Here is a 23,424-nt window from a genome sequence, read left to right on the forward strand (position 1 = left end):
ATCTCTATCCTTCTGAGTTTGATGAAACATGACTAACTCTTTTTCTAAGAAATTATTTCTTTTCTTAAAAGCAAGATTTTCAGAAGTTAATCTTTCACATGTTAAAGTTTGATCTCTATAACTGACAAACATGGTTTTAAGATATCTTCTCAACTCATTAATATCATCAGTATGAAAAGCATAAGTAGTCTGAGGTACCTTTGTTTCAGCAGCTTCAGAACTGCTCTCAGAACTTGATTTATCAGCATTTGCCATCAATGCATAGTTCTCCTCACTTTCAGAGTCTGAGGTGTCTGTCCAGCTTTTCTGCTTTGTGACAAGAGCTTTGCCTTTGTCATTCTTGGTCTTCTTGCACTCAGGAGATATGTGGCCTTTCTCACCACAATTATAACATTTAACATTAGCGTAATCTCCTCTGTCAGACTTTCCTCCTTTTCCTTCAGATCTTCTGAAATTCTTCTTATCAGAACTTATGCCTTTCCTGGAAAACTTCTTTCCCTTCCTGAACTTCCTGTATGCAATCTTTGTGATTCCTTTCACCATAAGAGCACACAGCTTCATCATCTCCTCATCAGCATCAGTTTCAGGCAAGCTTTCAGAATCTGAGTCATCATCACTCTCAGAACTTGATGACTCAGTATCAGATTTTATGATAAGAGCTTTACCCTTATCTTTCTTTGAGGAAGATGGTTTGGGGGATTCCTCTTCAGCCTTGAGAGCAACAGTTCTTGACTTTCCTCCTTTCCTCTTGCTTCTTTGTTCCATCTCAAGTTCATGAGTCTTGAGCATTCCATAGATTTCATCAAGAGTTGTTTCATCAAGATTGTAGTTGTCTCTTATTATTGTTGCCTTCAAATCCCAACATTCAGGAAGAGCTAACAGGAATTTGAGGTTTGTATCTTCAAGATCATACTCCTTATTAACCAATGACAAGTCATTCAAGAGTTTGACAAATCTTTCATATACATCAGTCAATGACTCATTAGTCCTAGAGTCAAAGTGTTCATACTCTTGAGTGAGTATTGTCTTCCTGTTCTTCTTAACTGTTTCAGTTCCTTGACACCTTGTCTCCAGTGCATCCCATATCTCCTTAGCAGTCTTGCAGTTGATTACCCTGTTTGACATTACATTATCAATGGCACTATGCAATAAGTGACGTACCTTGGCATCCTTAGCAATAGATGCTATATCTTCAGCAGTGTAATCATTCTTTTCCTTTGGTACGGTCATTGCTGCTTCACCTGGAACTACAACAGCGAGCTTGGTAGGTTTGTGAGGCCCTTCCCTGATTCTATCAAGGTATTCTGGATCTGTTGCTTCCAGAAACATGGTCATCCTTACCTTCCATATGGGATATTCAGATGGTCTCAATATGGGAACTCTGATAGTCTCATATCGACTCTGAATAGATGTCTTTGATGATTCCTCAGTTTTGGTAGGCTTAGTTGGAGTTTCTGTGTCAGACATGATTGTGTTTGGATCTTTAACTGTATGTGTGTTAACAGATAGCTCTGATACCACTTGTTAGGTCACACTTTCACTGTAGAGGGGGTGAATACAGTGTTTATTACAATCAAATCAAACTTCAAGAACTTATGTAACAGAAAACAAACTTTATTTAAACAATAAACTCTGTTACAATCTGGAACTGTTGTCTCTCAGTGATGAACAAAATATCACGAGAGCTGCTAGAGTTATATTAAATAATATTCTCGATAATGATAACACATCTAGTGTAAACTCTATTTCTGTGTTTATATACTACACAGTTACAAGATATTCGCTAATTGATATGGAATATAATTCTGCTTCCTAAAATATATCAATCAGATATCTTTTATTCCAAGTATTCCATTCTTCACGGAATTCCTTCTTCATGCATATCTCTTCTTATGTTTATCTTGATCTTCTTAACTTTAATCAGCTACTGTCCTTATCTGATCGTCCTTCAGCACTTAAGTTCTGATATCTATCTCCTGATAACATAAGTACTGATATCCCTTAAGTTCTGACTTCCAGTATAAATACTGATCAGTTAAGTACTGATTTGTTCTGTTCAAATAAGATCTGAAATCTAAACATAAAACATATTAGCCATGACATTATCAAATATATCTAACAATTTATATATATATAACTCTTGATAATATTGTTTCCCTACATACTTATCCTATATATATATTTCACTGCTCTTACTTTTATATATGGTTAAATGATTCAAACTCATCACACTAATTATATACATGTAATGACACCATTGTAATGTTCCTTTCCATGTTGGTTAAACTATATGTATATGTTATTAAATATTTTGTTTTGTATATATCAGTACAAGAATTTTTGTTAAATTCAACGAATAAATTTGATGGAGAAGTTTAGGCGCTTAATTATAACGGAAGTCCGGTGATAATACATTTGTAACGGATATCCGTCAAATTTAACAAGTTATAAATAAAATGGATATGTTAAATTTTACGGACAATACATAATAGACGGACGTTTGTCAATTTAATTGCTGCCATATTTACCTACCTCCTTCCCGCCTTTTTAATGAAGTTCCCTCTCACCCACAAATTTCATGAACTATGTAAATATGACGGAGTACTTATTCTTTACAAAGGTTCCGTCACTACGTACTTGTTTGTTGAATTTAAGTACTTAAAATGACGGAAAGTTTTCTTTAGTCGAAAGACAATTATAATTTTTGTTCCTGGATTTGGCAACAAATTTTTTGAATTGCGATAAATATCTGCTGATATTTGTTATTATTAATTCTATTGTGATTGACTGGTTGGCGTCCTTGATGTCAATGCCTCCATACTACTCTTGATCTGGTCTAGTAACGTCTATAAAGCAATTACTGGAAATCATTTGAATTAATTACCATATTGTGGTAACTTTGGCTCTTTTCCTATTCCCGATATAAACAATCACCTTGTGAAGTTAGACTGCGGAAGTTTATGTGTGTTATATAGTTCATTGGTTAAATTTCTTTCTTTCTATTTTTACCTTTTCCGGTATGGTTTATGCAAAGAATTGTTGTTACTCTTTCCATACGTGATGAAAGGACAAATGCAGAGGCCGGATGGTTTGCTCTCCGTAGTCTACAACAAAATTTCTGCTATGTAACCTTTTCGTTGTGTTTGAAGTTGTGCTATTCTGGTTTATAAATGTAGTAGATAAATTTTATTATAAGTTTTCGTCAAATTATAGTGTATTTGAATTTTAGTCAGACACTTTACAAATTGAAAATTATGATTAATTTTTTAAAATTTATATATATAATTTATATAATATAAGAAAAAAATTCTATGAAAATCTTATTTTTCGTGAAGTCTTATAGTCCATATGTTCTACAGTTAAAATTTTACATAAAATATTGTAAATTATATTATTTTATAAATTATTTTATAGAAAAATCACTTTTCAAATAAAAATCTTGCAAATCTCATATATACTATACTATTATAAACAAAAAATATGATAATTTGGTTGGTTGGTTAACACTTTCCAAAAAAATACTTAATAGTTTCCTATATAAGTGATAAGTGGATTTTATATCCACTTGGAACGCTTTATTACAAGCTTACATTGGTGTTTTGGACTCAAGTTGTTGGTATTTGATGTGTTTTTGTGTTATTGCATTTCAGGTATCAGCTATATGAAGAAAAGAGCTTTTAAAGGAAATATGATAAAAAGTGATCAGAATTGGAAGCCAAGGCCCTTGTCAAGTTGTAGAGAATCTCGTTAGCTTCAAGTGGGCAGTTGAATCGCCTAATTCTGACGAGTAGAACTCAAGTTATGGCCAAAATAAGATTCATCAGAAATTTTTCCAGACAGGAGCTGAGCGCCCGCCCAGGAGAGCTGCGCGGCTGCCCAGGAGAGCTGAGCGCCCGCCCAGAGAGCTGAGCGGCCGCCCAAGGCGCGGCTGGTCGCTGATTTCGCTGAAAAAGCCTTTTTGAGTGGAATTTGACGATTTTAAGGGTCCAGGTCCACTAGGGGCGTATATATACTTAAAAAAAGTTTTCATCATCCGGGAAGATTGAGATACCAAGGAGAAGACCAAGAAGCACAGAACAACTCCAAAAAAGAAGATCTTGTTTTCAACTTATGATTCTTTGAATTAGTTGTAACTTTGGATGCTCGTTTTCGTTCTTGTTGAACCTAGATCTTGTTTATTCGTACTTTAATTATTATTCAGTTTTATTAAGACCTTATTTTTACCATGCTTTCATTGGAACCCATGGTGACAATGAGTTCAATTATGGGCTAATCGTTGTCATGGGGTTCTAGCGGATTTACTTATAGATTTCAATAGTTAATTATTTCGATATCTTGGTGTGTGGTGATTGATTGATATCCTAGTATTGGTTGTGCTTATTCATCTTATGTGCGTAGCTAATATATAAGATAGCGTGTTAATCTCTATTGAAGCGACAGTGAATATAGAGGTTTAGAACTTGCCAGGCGAGCATAGGTTCATGTATGTGTATGCATGATTAGTGGGTGACTCTAACCGTTTAACTTGCCCTATGTAATCAATATGGATAACTTGTGCTTAAACCGTTATGTTGTCAAATTCTATAGACATATAGGGTCTCAATATAATTGGTGCCTATTCAGCTTCTATCTCTTTTGTGGATGTCTGGTAGAATGGTATTCGTGCAACGAAAGTTGGCGTTTATCTGTTTCGTATTATCCGATTAGTGTCATCACCATCACATGCTAAGGTTAAGAATGAAAAGGCTATTGAATGAAGTATTTAATGAAGTTAGAATCTCATGTTTGTCATATATAGTAATTCAACCTCAATTCTCTTAGTTAATGTTATTTAGTATAATCTTTTAGTTTAATAAAAACCCAATTTGTTATTTGTCTTAGCATTGAGCGATAACCATACATTGTTGCATAGGTGCATAAATTGAACTTAACCTAAACCAGTCTCTGTGGGAACGAATCTGATTTATATCTTATACTTGCGAACGCGTATACTTGCGTGAATATTAACGCGTGTTTTCGCCCTAACAAGTTTTTGGCACCGCTGCCGGGGACTCGGTGTTAATTTTTAGTTTATGTGCTTGTTATCAGTGGTCGTTAAGGTTCACTGACTCGGATTCTTTTACTCTCATGGTTTATTTGTTTGTGTTTCAGGTACTCATTACAATAGGAGATCCAGCAGCACGAACGAAAGCCTTGATGGATTTTTCTCAACCCAAGATCAATGACATTCAATCTAGCATTGTTCGGCCAGCTATCACAGCTAATACCTTTGAGATCAAGCCTGGCATAATTCAATGGGTACAGACTTCAGTCTAGTTTGGGGGTTCTCCAACAGAAGATCCCAATACACACATTAGGGATTTCATAGAGATCTGCGACACCTTCAGGTTCAATGATGTTTCTGAAGATGCTGTGAAGCTGAGACTGTTCCCATTCTCTCTGAGGGACTAGGCTAAGAGTTGGTTACACTCTCTACCAGCTGGTTCAATTACTACTTGGGCAGATCTTGCTCAGAAGTTTCTTACTAAATTCTTCACTATGGCGAAGACAGCTGCAATCAGGAATGCTCTTACTCAATTTGCGCAGCAATCAGGAGAATCTTTATATGAAGCTTGGGAGTGCTACAAAGAGATGCTTATGAAGTGTCCTCATCATGGAATGCCTGATTGGATGATCATCAATTGTTTTTACAATGGGTTGGGAGCACAGTCCAAACCCATGCTCGATGCAGCATCAGGTGGAGCATTATGGGCAAAGAGCTATGAGGAAGCTTATGATCTAATTGAACTGATGGCTGCTAATGAATATCAGTATCCAGCCCAGAGATTGCCACAGGGCAAGGTAGCAGAAGTTTTTGAGGTGGATACAGCTATGGCTATCACTGCTCAACTAAAGGCGTTGTCTATGAAGATCGATTCTTTGGCTAACTATGGTGTTAAGCAGATAACCAGTGTTTGTGCGTTGTGTGCATGTCCGCATACGACAGAGCAATGCGCTATATCTAGTGAATCAACTCAGTTTGTGAGCAACTTTCAGAGATTGCAGCAGCAAGTTCCTGCCACTTATTATCCTAACAATTGGAATCATCCTAACTTCAGCTTGAGCAACAATCAGAATGCGATGCAACAGCCGTTCCAGCAGTTTGGAGCAAAACAATTCAACCCTCCTGGTTTTCAGCAACAATTTGCACCAAGACAACAACTCCAACTTCAACAACAAACTCATGATGCAGGTCTATCTTCGAATGAAAAATCTGAATTGGAGGAGTTGAGGCTTATGTGCAAAAACCAGGCTCTTATATGCCAAAGCCAGGCTAAATCTATCAAGACTCTGGAGAACCAAATAGGGGAAATTGCTAATACCTTATTGAATCGACCACCAGGAATGCTTCCTAGTGATACAGAAGTCAATCCAGGCAAGAGGGAAGTTAAAGAACAGGTGAACGCCATCACCTTAAGGTCTGGAAAGGTCGCAAACCCCAAAATTCAGCAAGACGAAGAGCCTGAAAAGTCTCAAATTCCAGAATCTGAAGTTCTGGCTGAAGAAGAAGTGCAGAAGGAAGCAGAGGTGGAACCAAGGAAGACTACTATGGAACACACTCCTCCTAAGGGTAATATAGGGGAGAAACAGATCTATCCTCCACCTTCTTTTCCCAAGAGGCTGTAGAAGAAAAAGCTAGATTAGCAGTTTGAGAAGTTTTTGGAGGTGTTCAAGAAACTTCATATCAACATACCTTTCACTGAAGCTCTTGAACAGATGTCTAGCTATGCGAGGTTTATGAAAGGTATTCTCTCTCGGAAAGTGAAGCTCGATGACTTAGAGACCGTTGCTCTAGCGGAGGAATGCAGTGTTGTGCTGCAACAGAAGTTGCCTCTAAAGCTTAAAGATCCTGGCAGCTTCACAATTCCTTGCACCATCGGAAACTTGTTGTTCGACAAGTGTTTATGTGATTTAGGAGCTAGCATCAATCTGATGCCCTTATCTATCTTCAAGAAGCTTGGTCTGCCTGATCCGAAACCAACATACATGTCATTGTAACTAGCTGACCATTCCATCGCTTATCCACGAGGTATAGTGGAGGATGTATTGGTCAAGATGGATAAACTCTTCTTCCCTGCTGACTTTGTAATTCTTGATTTTAAGGAAGATAAGAAGATTCCCATTATCTTGGGGAGACCATTCTTAGCTACTGGCCGAACTATGATCGATGTGCAAAAAGGAGAGCTTTTGATGAAGGTTTACGATCAAAAAGTCACTTTTAATGTGTTCAAGGAAATAAAGTTACCAACAGCTAAAGAGGAGTGCTTTAAAGTAGAGCAAATTCAGGTTTTGAATGCACCTCCGTGGAAGAGGAAGTTGGATTTGCCATTCGATTCTCTTGGGTTAGCAGAGCTGAAAATTTCTCAGGAGCGTTTTGAACCATTTATTCAAGAAGCTCCCATACTTGAGCTTCACCCACTACCTGATCACTTGAGTTATGCATTCTTAGGTGCACCACATGATAAGGGCTTGGGATATATTTTTGATGATGTAGAGAGTGGCTGGACGGATCTTCTAGTGCCTACAGAGGGTTCTTTTCATGCGCCACAGACAGTTGATAGGACTGGTATTGGGGATGCGTAGTATAGAATATTGACTAGGCGTATGGAGGCCATGCATGACATTCACCGTTATTTTACTGCAGATTTGACACAGGCTTTGGGTACGGTTGTCCGAGACACTGGTGGCGAGGTTGATTGGCCATCTGATCCTCCACCCGACGAGGGTGACTCTCCCGCTAATTAGGTATGCCTGAAATCCTTATTATTACCTTCAATGAGGACATTGAAAATTTTAAGTTTGGGGGTGATAATGTAAGGGTTAGTAGTGTGTGTGTCCATATAGATTCATATAGATTCATATTGCATGTTTATTTGTAGTTCATTCATATTTTTATATTCATATTGCATGTTTAGTTGTAGTTCATTCATATTTTTGCATGATTGTTCATTTAGGACATTTTTTTTATTTTTATGTGATTTCATATAGTTGCATTTGCATGCATATTTAGCATGATCCCTTAAGATGAACTATGATATTTGATAAGTTGATGTTGATTTGAGTGTAGTGACGATGAATAGAGGGATGTTTAAGTCCTAATGAATTGATTCGCATGCCAGAAACAAATATTTTCACAAAGTCTTATAGGGTTGCTTTTGATCTAGATCATGATCATACTTGTTTGTTGTTGAGATTTAATCACTTAGTTATATTTAGAATTTGTGATATTCTCGTAATGACGTAAAAACACTGATTTTTTTTTATCTGGAGAAAAACTTGGATTTCATTGCTAGTTGTTGTAAGGCTAGGCATCAAATGACTAGTAGTCGGCTCATATTTTTTGAGTAGTCTAGGGTTGAATGAGATGGAGCGAAACGCACTCATTCAGAAAATGTTGAAAATAAAAGAAAAAAAGAACGAAAAGAGAAAAAAGAAAAAAAGAAAAATATGTATGTGTTTATGCATAATTGATCAAGAGTGAGCTCTCTAATACTCGAGTCATTAAGTTCTAGGGGACTTTGTGCCTAGTGACCTAAGGCTTTTATAGTCTGGGATCCGCTAACTAACGCTCGCTACATGGGTATTATTGCATAAGTCTTTTGGGACCTCATTCATTGCACAGTCAAATAAGCATTTTTGCTATGTGTTCAATAATAGTGTGAATCCTTGTATAACTCTAGTAGAAAGGAGGTGTTGTGAGTCATAATGCGTTTATTGTCTATTCTGTTTATAAACTTTTGATTGTTTCGATGATAGATAAGTTATGGTTATTGATCTAGTATCGAGAGTATATCTGTTAAGCATCCACACACGCACGTTTCTGGTTTGTAAGTTGGTTTGTGAAATTTGTTCAAACTTTGTTTTAAGTCATTGCATTCTTAGAGGTATTGGCTTATCCATTTGGTTATGGTTATTCCGAGGGGATCGATTGCATTATCATTTAGTTGCATTCACATAGTTGCATTCATGCATTAGGTTTGTTTTGTAGTTTTGAGTTTGTTTATGCTTGAGGACAAGCATCGATTCAAGTTTGGGGGTGTGATAATTGGATTTTATATCCACTTGGAACGCTTTATTACAAGCTTAAATTGGTGTTTTAGACTCAATTTGTTGGTATTTTAATGTGTTTTTGTGTTATTACATTTCAGGTATCAGTTATATAAAGAAAAGAGCTTTTAAACGAAATATGATAAAAAGTGATCAGAATTGGAAGCCAAGGCCATTTTCAAGTTGTAGAGAATCTCATTAGCTTCGCGTGGGCAGTTGAATCGCCTAATTCTGACGAGTAGAACTCAAGTTATGGCCAAAACAAGATTCATCAGAAATTTTTCAAGACAGGAGCTGAGCGCCCGCCCAGGAGAGCTGAGCAGCCGCCCAAGGTGCGGTTGGTTGCTGATTTCACTGAAAAAACCTTTTTTGAGTGGAATTTGACGATTTTAAGGGTTCAGGTCCACTAGGGGCGTATATATACTTAAAAAAAAGGGTTTTCATCATCCGGAAAGATTGGGATACCAAGGAGAAGACCTAGAAGCACAGAACAACTCCGAAAAAGAAGATCTTGTTTTCAACTTGTGATTCTTTGAATTAGTTGTAATTTTGGATGCTCGTTTTCGTTCTTGTTGAACCTAGATCTCGTTTATTCGTATTTAATTATTATTCAGTTTTATTAAGACCTTGTTTTTACCATGCTTTCATTGAAACCCATGGTGACGATGAGTTCAATTATGGGCTAATTGTTGTCATGAGGTTCTAGTGGATTTACTTATAGATTTTAATAGTTAATTGTTTCAATATCTTGGTGTGTGGTGATTGATTGATATCCTAGTATTGGTTGTGCTTATTCATCTTATGTGCGTAGCTAACATATAAGATAGCGTGTTAATCTCTATTGAAGCGACAATGAATATAGAGGTTTAGAACTTGTCATGCTAGCATAGGTTCATGTATGTGTATGCATGATTAGTGGGTGATTCTAACCGTTTTACTTGCACTATGTAATCATTATGGATAACTTGTGCTTAAACCGTTATGTTGTCAAATTCTATAGACATATAGGGTCTCAATATAATTGGTGCCTATTCAGCTTCTATCTCTTTTGTGGATGTCTAGTAGAATGGTATTCGTGCAACGAAAGTTGGCGTTTATCAGTTTCGTGTTATCCGATTAGTGTCATCACCATCACATGCTAAGGTTAAGAACGAAAAGGCTATTGAATAAAGTATTTAATGAAGTTAGAATCCCATGTTTGTCATATATAGTAATTCAAACTCAATTCTCTTAGTTAATGTTATTTAGTATAATCTCTTAGTTTAATAAAAACCCAATTTGTTATTTGTCTTAGTATTGAGCGATAACCATACATTGTTGCATAGGTGCATAAATTGAACTTAACCTTAACCAGTCTCTGTTGGAACGAATCTGATTTATATCTTATACTACTTGGGAACGCGTATACTTGCGTGAATATTAGCGGGTGTTTTCGCCCTAACAATAAGCAAACCCATATATTAATTATTAAATAAACTATAAAAATAAAAAGAATTATGATACAACATAAGTTGGACACAACATATTGTATCACACGGAAAACAAATACCTCACCTACAACCTTTCTCATCAAGACATCAACCGGGAGTACTTACTGGTTGTCGTTGCCAACTCTACTATCATCCCTCAGTTTATGGTTCAAGTGAACAAAATAATTATGATATAATAAAATAGTATATCAAAATTAAGGATTATTTATGTTATGTATATTATGTAATATATTCTAAAAACTCGCGTGTTTAAGTAGATATTTTTAACAGGAAAATTACTTTAAAATAAAGTTGACGTTACAAAATTATTATGAATAACTACAAAACAAACCAAGATATACACCTTAAAAATCATATATTTTAATGCTATAATGCTAAAAGGTAATCAAATTTATGATATCAACATTATAAATTAATTATATAGCTAATAATATAGTCAAATATTATATCAATATTTAGTAATATTTATATCATATATAATTACTGAATATTTATTTAAAAAAGGAAGAATGACCAAAATACTTTATTTTTGGAATTCAACTGTCCAAAATACTGAAAAAGGCCGAAGAAGACGAAATATTGAAATTTTGGTTGTTGATCCTTCATCATTCTATTATCTTTAAAATAGGTTACCTAAATTATATTTCATATTATATTTAAAATATGACACTCATAAAATAAAAAATAATTTTATATTTAGAACAGAAAACCAATTGTTCATGTTGTGTTCATACAACTTAACATACATCAATTATAATTAGCTACCTCAAATTGCCAACGACTCTCAGAATTCATATAATTGTCCAAATTTTGATATGTGCATCATTTATATCAATTAGGGTATTCTTTACAAGGTGAATTATCTTCCTAATAATACTAATACATAATAAGTGAAATAGAAATTTGCTTGGTCGATTGTTAACGCTTTCCTAAAAAGTACGTTAACACCTTCCAAAACAAAGTTTTAAAAATATAATTTAATTAAAAAAATTGAATCATTGATCTAATATAACTACCAATTTTGTGAAATATTATCCAACTTAATTTTTAATCGCACTCAACTTTTTCCATACCTTTTTGTAACTTCCAAAATAAATTTTAGTAATTCACATTATAATATAACAAAATAATTAATAAATCAAGAAATAATTAAAAAATAATTAAAAAAAACAAGACAAAATCATCACCGCTACTATTCAAGACTCCCCCAGCTTCCTCTAGCCCCACCTATAGGTTGTAGACCGTTGTAGGAGGACTTTTAAAGATTTTAATTATTTAAATTTTGAATTCTTCAATAACATGATACATACAAAATAATATATAAATATTTTAAATTTATTAATCTCAATAATATATAATTATTATTTTTTATAATTTATTTTTTAAATAATTAAAATAATAAAATTATAAATATCATAATTAGCCCATGCATCGCACGGGTTATATGCTAGTATATTTTATAAGTAAAACATTCTGCAAACTAATCATATTTTGTATAATAATATGTTTTACTCATAAAATGTATATATGTTTCGGATAATTTTTATTAAAATAGTGATCTTATGGTTCACAAAATATTATGTAGCATAATATTATATATTTTATTTTAATCGCAGAATATGCGTGAATTACAAGATTCCACAAAATATAGAACATTTAATTTGATGGGATAATATTATAAAATTTGTGATTTTGTCTGTTCAGTCCACATTAATATATTTTTAAAAAATGGGACCAAACTAAATTTCTTGACCGAATATCATTTTGACTACGATGTGAGTTTTTTTTTTGGTAAATAGTAGGGGTCATTTGTTAACCCTGTACCATACCAAAAGTACTGGACGAGACTTGAATCACCTGTTCACATTGTTTGATAAATTTTTTTGTTAGCTGGATGAGCTAAGAATTTAGCTGAACGACTCATTCAAAAAAATAGTTGGATGGTTCATGTAATCTCAGGATATAGTAAGTTTTATAAGCGATATCAATCCACTAGATCATAATACAAAAACATAATATATTTATTTATAATACATACGTGATTTTCTTAAAAAAAGTATAAAATTAAAATTCCATGCCATTTATTAATTGTATTTAACGTTTATACTTATATTTTTAGTTTTTAAATATGTTTATATTCAAATAATAATGTGGATTTTAATATGAATACATTTGTCTAAAATTTGTTTAATAATTTTAAAATTAAACTTAAAATTATATATTTTTCATGTTTACGACTGAAAATATTATTTACTATTTAAATCTTTAAATGGATAATATTTATTCAAAATATATTTATGTTTTTATTATTAAATTTTCAAAATACGTGAAAATTGTTATTGATTATTAAGATTAAAATACAAATTAATTTTTACATATACGTAAGGATATGATCAACAAATATTATCGTTCAGAAATTTAGATATTTATTTACCAAACAGGATTAACAGTCCAGCATTCAGATTATCAATCCTTCAAATTTTAATCGTCCAAAAAAAATGATTTAGATTTAACAAATGACCCCTAAATAGTAGGACAAGAGTAAAGATTTTTTTTTTCGGAAATAAGTGAAGGGTTGCAATTCAAGGATTTGGGAATTTTTGCGGGAAAGCTAGGGATTTTTGGCTGTGTTATATAACAAGAACAACCAAGGATTTGGGAATTTTTGCGGGAAAGCTAGGGATTTTGGCTGTGTTATATAACAAGAACAACCACTTTTCACAAACCTTAAACCCCTCTAATCACCACACCCCAACTCAACAATGTCGACCTCCAATTCATCCGGGTCAGATTCGGGTCAAGAAGAGGTGCAAAAACCTCCGAAAGTAAGTGACTATGAGAAGCAAAGATTGAAAAGAATGGCAGAGAATAAAGCAAGAATGGAGGCAATGGGGTTACATAAAATGGCCTCTTCTCTAATGGGTAGCGCTCAGAAAAGTAAAAAGAGAGATTTAAAGGGTAAAAAAAAGGTGGGTGAAGAAGATGATGAAGATTATCTACCTGATGCTGATTTTGAAAATGATGCAGATGATGATGGCGATGATGATTATGTTGGTGAGGATTCTTCTGGGACCAAATCGAAGAAGGTATAATGGTTTTTTTGATAATTTTGTATCTTTTTTTCATGAACATGATTGACGTAGTGTAGTCTTGGTCTTAACCTAGATAAATAAATAGTCTTGATGCTTTTTATTTTCTACGGTCTGAAGATAATAGATACATTGTCGTTTTGGTCTTAACCTTGATAAAGTAATGACGTCGATGCTTAATAATCATAATAGATACAATGTAATTTTGGTTTTAACCTTGATAAACTAATGATGTTGATGCTTAATCTTTTTTGGGGCCTGAACATACTGCATACATAGTTTTGGTCTTAACCTTTAATAGTTTATTAGAAATTTCAGCCACAAAGTTATCAATACATTGTGGTCAGGGTAATTTTAGATTTAAACTTGATATAAAAACGTTGAATTAATATAAATTGGTAACGGTAGTAAAGGTGGCATGTCACATTACTATAATCACGATTGGAGTACTATAGGTTTGTTTGTGTTTCAAGAAAAAGTAATTTAGCCTGTATCAACGAACTAGGTGAATTGTTCAAATTATAGTAAATATATTTTTGGATTATTAGGTTAATGTGTTATATGTATCATGAATAAAATTCTACTTTCAGATTCTGTGGTGAATCCTAGTATCTATTTGGTGAAATCTTTTATATATACACTGCAAACATAGTTTGTAGGATTTGTAATTTCAAATGTTTGTAGTAAAGCATGACTATATAAATAGGAACGTTTTACTACAGCAAACTTAGACATCATAGTCAACACACATGTCACTGTAGTATAAATCACCAGTCACCGCTAGTGTAACGAGTATTTAATTTTTACACTGAACTAGTTTTTTAAATGGCGCGCGCCCCCAAACACAGACACACACACACACTGTCAACTCAATGTTTATATATTGTGGATTTTTGATTATTATTTAACAGGTGTTTTATACTGAAGTCATGGATTTAGTATGTAGAAAAATAAAATCTAATTGTTTAGGTGTTTTCTCTAAAATGCTGTCAGGAAAAGAAAAAGAATTCAACTAGTGGCAAGAAAGTGGCCAATAAAAATGTTTCGAGCAACTCAGATTTTGTTGCTGATGACGATGATGCTGCTCTTATGCAGGTATACTTCATTAATTTCGATGAATTTATTATTGTTGATTACATTATATATATATTAATGGAAATTAGCAAGTGTATAAGATGCTGGTGCCCTTCAGTAACCAGACAATGTTTCCTTGGATGTCATTTTATTTTATTTTTACAGGCAATTGCTTTGTCACTGCAAGACTCTTCAGATTTCTTAAATGTAGTGGATTATAGTCCTTCAAAGAGCTCTTACACACGAGTAAAAGATTGTGATGTTGATAAAATAAAGGACACATCACCAGTTAATGAAGATACAGGCAGGAGGAAGAGAAAAAAATTAGTTAGTTTTTGCCTGGTTTGGTGACTATAGTAAAAAAAATAGTATTTCTCTCCAGCCTTCTATTTTATCTTCTTACACTAAACTCTTCTATGGTCGCAGACCAGTAATAGAGTGCAAATGACTGAAGATGAGCTAATCTTGCACTTCTTTCAATTTGATGGTAATATGAGCTGGCTGCTGTATATATATATAGATTTTTCACTTGGTTTTTTAGTTACATTTGGATGCAAGCAGTCTGTTACCTGTATGTGTTGATATTTTCATTTTCATATATAGATAAAAAAATTGTTTTTTTGCCCTTTTATTCTCTTCCCTTTGTTATGTTATCTTTTCTTTCTTCAAATTATTGAAATAGACTGATGTTTGACAGAAGGAGGACAAGGAAGCATAACCCTACAAGATCTTAGGAGAGTAGCAGCTGCCCATGATTTTATTTGGTCAGACAAAGAGATGGCAGATATGATTCAGATCTTTGATAAAGACGGTGATGGAAAGGTTATTATATGCTTTACATTATCAATATTATTTAAGTAATGAATTAAATTTGTTTATCAAAATAATGTACTGTTACTTGTTTCATATTCTTACTGAACTATTGGGCTGCACCTGCAAACGATATTAATTATACATGGTTCTTTGTTACATTTTTTATTATAAATGTACTAAAAATGTCCGTGATTTCTGATGTTTGTTGGTAAAAAAAGGTTGTCTCTTTGACTCGGATTTCAAGGTTTAGAAATGTGAGAATAATATAAACCTCTTAAATCCAAACTAACTTCTACAAGTCGCATATATCAGTAATATATTCATAAGTGTAAGTAGATGATGTAAGACTGTACGTGCTATAATCTGTACCATCGAAGAGCACGTTAGAAGAAAAGAAATATCTCTTTAATCGGGAAACATTATCTGAGCAAATGTTTTATTCCATTTTTTATTTTCTTATGAAGTAATCTTGACAGTGTATGCAATGCTAGGGAGTTGGTATGTGTCTCTTTTAGCATAGATAATGAAAGAAAACAAATTATATCTGATGAGGTATTAATTTGAAGTCACAAGCCCTATCCATTATGCCATCAGTTTTTTCAAAAAAAATTTCAGGTAACAAATATGTATAGAGAAAACGCTAAAGAAAAAATATGTGCAGGCTATTCAAATCCAGAATTGCTTATAGAGAATCTAGGGCCCTAATCTTTGGGCGTTAAAAATTAATTTCAGTAGATGAAATTCAGAAATATTTACATACATATCTTTAGATACTTGGGGCAAGACATTTGCCCACTGTAGATCCTTCCCTGTTGACAATATCTTTTTCTAATGTTGTAAAATCAGTAAATATTGTTAAATCTTTCTGCAACATCTTTTCCAGTTAAATGGCTCATATCTCGATTTTTTTTCCTGTGCAGCTAAGCCTCGAAGATTTTACAACTATTGTTGGTCGATGCCAGATGATACAGCCGATGACCGGCACAAAATCTTCTTAGCCTTATAGGTATATTATATTCATATTCTTTACACTTACAAAATTCTCTTTTCTGGTGAACCGTCTTTACACCTGTGTTTCTTATGTTATTGTTAATCAGCACTACTTGTTGGTCCTGTCTCTTTTACTCATTTGATTTTGGTTATTAATAAAAGATTTGGGTTCTAATATTTTTTGTTTATATATAGTGTAGATAGATGATCTGTTATGAATGTGTGGGATTTTTGTATGTAATAGTTTTTGTCATCAAATGGGTTGAGTAGTTTCTGTTTTGGAACTTTGAAAAACTAAATGGTGGTTCCAACTTATCTTCAAATTAGTAAGATATGTGACATGGCTAGAAAGATAATAAATTTTTTAAATACAAATGCCTTAGTTTACCAAAAAAAAATAATTGAGGCTTAAATTTTACTAAATTTTTGTAAAATGGAACAAGTGCCTGGATTTAGTTTATTAATATATGAAGAAACAAGTGCCTGGATTTAGTTTATTAATATATATAAGGTTTTGGATGTATTTTATGCGGTGGTGGCTCACGGTGTCTCTGATAAGTAGGCGGTGGATCCTCTCAGAATACCAACCCCGGAACTTGTGATCTGTGTCAAATATGTATTTATTTAGTTATTTTGATGTTATCCAGGTAAAGAGTTCAGGTTTCATCATGGTTCAGTATGGAGATTTATCTGACAAATTAGCTCTTACCATTCAGGTCTTGGTTAAAATTTCAAGGGCCAGACACCAATTCGGCAATGTGTATCACTATAAATGAGTTATCAAAAAATATATATTTCTTCAAGAAAAGACAGGGATATTGTATATTTGGGCGCGGAACTATATATGACTTATCATAGAATATATATTCCTTGAAGAAAAAAGGCATGGATTTGTTTATGCAGGTCCTTGTGAACTTATATAAACATTTCTGCCTAAAGTCTTAATTTCTTGTTCTCTATGAAACTACTGAAATTTCTTGTTTTCTATGAAACCGAAAAGGCTTCAGAGACAATAGTCCTCTTTCTGCTAGGCCTAGTCACATTTGTTCGTTATAAACAACAAATATAATATAGATTGTAATTCACAACTCACAAGGATACAATAAACAACAAATATAATGTAGATTGTTATTCATGAGGAAGGATACAAAGCTAAGTGAAGTAAAATTTAACTCAGTTCAACTGTAAGACAGCTGATAGAAACAGTCGCTTTGAATTACCAAACAATAATATTATCAAACTTATAATGATTCTAAATGGAAAAGGAAATATTACTTTATGGATTTGGAGTAATACTTAAAGAAGGTGGTTGTTTGCAAACTTTATTACATGAATCTTTGGACATGTAACAAAGTTTGGATTCGAAACCATAACAGCAATAACACGTAACCCTCACTCCTCTCCCATTGTCACAAGTTGTTTCTGGATTGCATCTTGGAGGATAAGGAGACTGAGCTGCATCAATAATTTGCCTGCCTGTAATTTATTACATAAATTAAGAAATATGTCAATTATTATTTTTAATTATTTTTCTCGATGTGATTTGAGAATACTTTAAGCATATAATGGTGAGGTGCAGGTGCAGCTTTTAGAAGAAAAGTGTGTTTATCTTTTTTAATATCTAAAATGCATTACACGTGTTTTTTTACAAGTACACCTGTATTCTTCGTGACGTTAAATCAAATACCGCTTAAAAAAAATTTAGACATATATGTGATACCTACATTCATGAGCAAATGGGCTAAAAAAGACAGATGCAGAAGATAGCTATTGAGTGACATTTATGATACTTTATAATGCTCTAATAAATTTTGAATTGATGTGTTTATATTCAAGTTGTTAAGTATTTTAACGTGTTTTCTAGTGTTTTTGCATTTCAGGCATTATCTAAGTAATCAGGTGAATTAACATTGTTTTGGTGCTAATCCTGTGTCAAGGTGGTGTTGGAATAAAAACTCGTGGAAAGCTGGCTCGAAGCAGTAAAGAAAACAAGAAAATCTGAAATTTTTCCAGAAGTACGGCGCGCCCCCGGTCAAGCGCGCGCCCGCTCCAGGATGTCAGAAGAGCAACGCGCCCGCGCGCGCTGTGATAGCGCGCGGCCGCGCCGGGTCAATTTTGCAGAATCCTGATTCTATTTTAATTCGAATTGGAAGACTTCTAGATTGCATGGGGCTGCTATATAAACAACTTTAGGTCGTTTTTCATAAGATATCAAGTCAAAGACGTACCAGAGCTCAAGGAGAACCGTAAGAAGACCGTTTTAGAACGGATTCAACGAGGACGAAAAAGATCTTGTTTTTACTTGTGAATCTTTATTTTAAGTTGTAACTTGGATGCTAGTTTTCTTACTTGTGAACCTTACTCTTGTTTCGTACTTGTTTTGTTTATTTGTTATAAATACTACGTTTGTTATACCATGCTTTCATCGGAACCCACGTTGATGATGAATTCGATTATGGGCTAATCGTTATCGTGGGGTTTTAACGGATTTATTTATGGATTTCTTTAGTTATTTTGTTTCAATGCCTTAGTGTGTGGTGATTGTATGATAGGCTAGTATTGGTTGTGAGTATTCGTCTTATGAGCGTCGCAAACTTATAAGATAGTGTGTTAATCTTTAATGAAGCTACAGTGAATTTAAGGATTTAGAACTTGTCATGCTAGCATAGGTTCATGTATTTATATGCATGATTCGTAGGTAATTTTAACCATCTTACTTGCCTATGTAATCAAGATAGATAACTTGTAATTAAACCGTTATGTTGTCAAATTCCATAGACATATAGGGTCTCAATATAATTGGTGTCTATTCAGCTTCTATCTATTTTGTGGATGTCTGGTAGTATGGTATTCGTGTAACGAAAGTTGGCGTTTATCAGTTTCGTGTTATCTGATTAGTGTTATCACTATTTCTGTTAAGGGAATTCGCAGTTTTCTTGGTCATGCGGGTTTCTATAGACGTTTCATCAAAGACTTCTCTAAGATTTCGAAGATATTGTGCAATTTGCTAAAGAAAGACGTCCCTTTCAAGTTTGATGATGAGTGCCTTGCAACTTTTGAAACATTGAAGAAGAGTTTAATCACGGCACCTGTCATAACTGCACCTGATTGGAATGAACCTTTTGAGATGATGTGTGATGCAAATGACTATGCAGTTGGAGCAATTCTTGGGCAGGGGAAGAACAACATATTCCATGTGGTCTACTATGCTAGCAAGACTCTAAATGGTGCTCAACTGAATTACACTACTACGGAGAAAAAACTTTTGGCTATTGTCTATGGTTTTGAGAAATTTTGATCTTATCTACTTGGGACTAAGGTGACAGTTTTCACTGATCAAGCGGCAATTCTTTATTTTGTCTCAAAGAAGGTCTCGAAGCCTAGATTGATTAGATGGGTTCTTTTGCTTCAAGAATTTGAACTCGAGATCAAGGACATAAAAGGGAATGAGAATCAAGTCGCTAATCATCTCTCGCGTTTAGAGAATCCTAATGCTATTTCATTGGATAAAGGAAATAGTGAAGAAGGAAATTCTTAAGTGGTTAGATGCAGGAATCATCTATCCTAATTCTGAAAATTCATGGGTAAGCCCGGTTCAATGTGTGCCACAGAAAGGTGGAATTACTGTGGTAGCAAATGAGAAGAATGAGCTTATTCCTACAAGAATAGTCATGGGGTGGAGAGTTTGCATGGACTACAGGAAGCTGAATAAGGACACTAGGAAGGATCTTTTCCCTTTGCCCTTCATTGACCAGATGCTTGACAGATTGGCTGCTCATGAGTACTACTGTATTCTTGATGGCTATTCGTGTTAGAATCAGATTTGTATCACTCCAGAAGATCAGGAGAAAACTACCTTCACTTGTTCATTTGGTACTTTCGCCTTCAGACGAGTTTCGTTTGGTCTGTGTGGTGCACCGGCCACATTTCAGAGATGTATGATGACCATTTTTTCTGATATGATTGGCCAGAATGTGGAGGTGTCCGTGGACGACTTCTCTGTATTTGGCGTTTCTTTTGATGAATGCTTGCAAAATCTTGGACACGTTCTCAAGAGGTGTGTTGAGACCAATCTGGTTCTCAATTGGGAGAAATGTCACTTTATGGTATGAAAGGGCATTATTCTTGGGCACAAGGTTTCTAGTAAGGTTCTTGAGGTGGACAAAGCCAAGGTGGGGGTCATTGAAAATCTTCCTCCACCTATTTCTGTTAAGGGAATTCGCAGTTTTCTTGGTCATGCGGGTTTCTATAGGCATTTCATCAAAGACTTCTCTAAGATTTCGAGGTCATTGTGCAGTTTGCTAGAGAAAGACGTCCCTTTCAAGTTTGATGATGAGTGCCTTGCAACTTTTAAAACATTGAAGAAGATTTTAATCACGGCACCTGTCATAACTACACCTGATTGGAATGAACTTTTTGAGATGATGTGTGATGCAAGTGACTATGCAGTTGGAGCAGTTCTTGGGCAGAGGAAGAATATATTTCATGTTGTCTATTATGCTAGCAAGACTCTAAATGGTGCTCAACTGAATTACACTACTACGGAGAAAGAACTTTTGGCTATTGTCTATGGTTTTGAGAAATTTCGATCTTATCTACTTGGGACTAAGGTGACAGTTTTCACTGATCACACGACAATTTGTTATCTTGTCTCAAAGAATGACTCGAAGCCTAGATTGATTAGATGAGTTCTTTTGCTTTAAGAATTTAAACTAGAGATCAAGGACTGAAAGGGGACTGAGAATCAAGCCGCTGATCATCTCTCGCGTTTAGAGAATCATAATGCTACTTCATTGGATAAGACATTGATAAATGAGTCTTTTCCCGATGAGAAGCTGTTTGGAGTGCAAGAAGAAGAACCGTGGTTTGCAGACATTGTGAACTACCTTGTGAGTAATATCATGCTTCCCGACTTATCTTATGCTCGAAAGAAGAAGTTTCTACATGAAGTGAAGTGGTATATGTGGGATGAGCCGTTTCTTTTTCGACAAGGAGCTTACCAAATCACCAGGAGATGTATTCCTTACAGCGAAAAGGGGAGGATCTTGAAAGATTCCCACTCAACGGCTTATGGAGGACATTATGGTGGAGAAAAGACAGCAGCTCGTATTCTGCAAGCAGGTTTCTTTTGGCCAACCATGTTTAAAGATGCTCACCAGTTCGTTTTGAAATGTGATCGATGTCAACGTGTGGGTAATATGTCTAAGAGGGATGAGATGCCTCTTAATGTGCTTCTCGAGGTTGAGGTCTTCGATGTTTGGGGAATTGACTTCATGGGGCCATTTATCTCATCCTGTAACAATCAGTATATCTTGTTGGCAGTTGATTATGTGTCGAAATGAGTTGAAGTTGAGGCGTTGCCAACGAACGATGCGAAAGTGGTGCTTAATTTTCTTCATAAGCAGATATTCACAAGATTTGGAACTTCAAGAGTCATAATTAGTGATGAGGGTGCAAACCGCAAGTTCACTACTATGATGCAAAGGTATAATGTGAATCATCACATTGCTACGGCTTATCATCCTTAGATGAATGGTCAAGCCGAGATATCTAACAGAGAGATCAAACGCATTTTAAAGAAAGTTGTGTGTCCATCGAGGAAGGATTGGTCTTTGAAGCTTGATGAAGCTGTTTGGCTTATCAAACAACGTACAAGACTCCGCTAGGGATGTCACCGTATCAGTTGGTTTATGGTAAGAGGTGTCATTTGCCGGTGGAGCTGGAGCATAAAGCGTATTGAGCTTTGAAGAAATTGAATCTGGATTTGGATGCAGCTGGAAAGAAGAGGATGCTTCAATTGAATGAGCTCGAGGAATTTTGACTTCAAGCTTATGAGAACAATAAAATGTACAAGGAGAAAGTCAAGAGTTGGCACGATCGAGGTCTAGTGCTCAAATCATTTATGCCAGGGCAATAACTTCTTTTGTTCAACTCTCGTCTCCGTCTTTTTCTTGGAAAGTTGAAGTCAAGATAATCAGGGTCGTTTATTGTCAAAACTGTGTTTCCACATGGAGTGGTGGAAATTTTTGAGAATGATCCGGGCCAAGCATTCAAGGTAAATGGTCAGAGGTTGAAGCATTACTATAGTGACACGGCAAACCGCGAGGTGGTTAGTGTCGTTCTATTGTCCATTTGAGCTCAAGGTTCTATGTCGAGCTTGCGATGTAAAAGAAGCGCTTCTTGGGAGGCAACCCAAGTTTCTTGTACAATAGTAGGTAGAAGAAGCAAGAAGAAAGGAGAAAAACACAAAAAAAATCAGAAAAAGAAAAAAATTCAGGACTGACTATAGAAGCCTGGCGCGCCCGTGTTGTCCTAGCGCGTGGCCGCGCTGAAAACACAGAAACACGGCGCGCCCGCGCTTTCCAGCGGGTGGCCACGCCGGTTTGGCGAAAGTAGCGCGCGCCCGCGCTGTCCTAGCGCGCGGCGGCGCTGTGGTCCCGACTCAGAAAAAAAAGGCAGTTTTAAGGGGGGAAATCGGGAATTTGCTACAAAATCAATTCCCAACCGAATTTTACTCCCCCACTTCCCAAATTTCCCTCTCCAAATCAAACCCATTACTCCCATTATTCCCATAATCAAATCCCACTTCTATTCCATATATAATTCTCTTTTCACCACCTATATATACATACACCTTATACACAAACTTCTTCACCACTTCATAAATTCTCAAACATAAATTCTCTCTCAAACACAACTCTTATTCTCTCTATTCAATTCCAATGGCACCCAAGAGACAAAGAACACAAGTAAGCAGCAGCAGCACTGATTCTTCAAGTGTGGGTGGTGTAAGGCCAAGGTTCTCTACTCCCGAGGCTGATGCGGAGTGTACGAGGCTTCTCTCGAAGCCAATCATCCAGAAGCGAGGTTTTCTGCCTCAA

At 35.0% G+C, this 23,424-nt stretch overlaps 1 protein-coding gene and 1 non-coding gene across 4 annotated transcripts; one reads left to right on the forward strand and one right to left on the reverse strand.

The window, feature by feature from the left end:
• Positions 1 to 5,553: 5,553 nt before the first annotated feature.
• On the reverse strand, positions 5,554 to 5,660 carry LOC141694639 (small nucleolar RNA R71). The gene has a single exon (XR_012563927.1). It is a non-coding gene; the product is annotated as a small nucleolar RNA R71 (small nucleolar RNA).
• A 7,477-nt stretch (positions 5,661 to 13,137) lies between these two features.
• LOC141689016 (uncharacterized) lies at positions 13,138 to 18,964 on the forward strand. Of its 3 annotated transcripts, none has more exons than XM_074493171.1 (7): positions 13,138 to 13,663; positions 14,660 to 14,761; positions 14,906 to 15,067; positions 15,167 to 15,227; positions 15,438 to 15,562; positions 16,474 to 16,559; positions 18,481 to 18,964. In XM_074493171.1, exons 1-6 carry the CDS (start codon positions 13,340 to 13,342, stop codon positions 16,549 to 16,551), a joined length of 852 nt encoding a protein of 283 aa, XP_074349272.1. In that variant the 5' UTR covers positions 13,138 to 13,339; the 3' UTR covers positions 16,552 to 16,559; positions 18,481 to 18,964. The 3 variants fall into 3 exon arrangements, with proteins under 3 accessions (XP_074349272.1, XP_074349273.1, XP_074349270.1); XM_074493169.1 differs by lacking the exon at positions 18,481 to 18,964 and adding an exon at positions 17,191 to 17,570 and having other exon boundaries at positions 13,140 to 13,663; XM_074493172.1 differs by lacking the exons at positions 14,906 to 15,067; positions 18,481 to 18,964 and adding an exon at positions 17,191 to 17,573.
• The last annotated feature ends 4,460 nt before the right edge of the window (positions 18,965 to 23,424 follow it).

This window comes from Apium graveolens, chromosome 10 (assembly GCF_009905375.1).
Source record: "Apium graveolens cultivar Ventura chromosome 10, ASM990537v1, whole genome shotgun sequence".
Lineage (NCBI taxonomy): Eukaryota > Viridiplantae > Streptophyta > Magnoliopsida > Apiales > Apiaceae > Apium > Apium graveolens.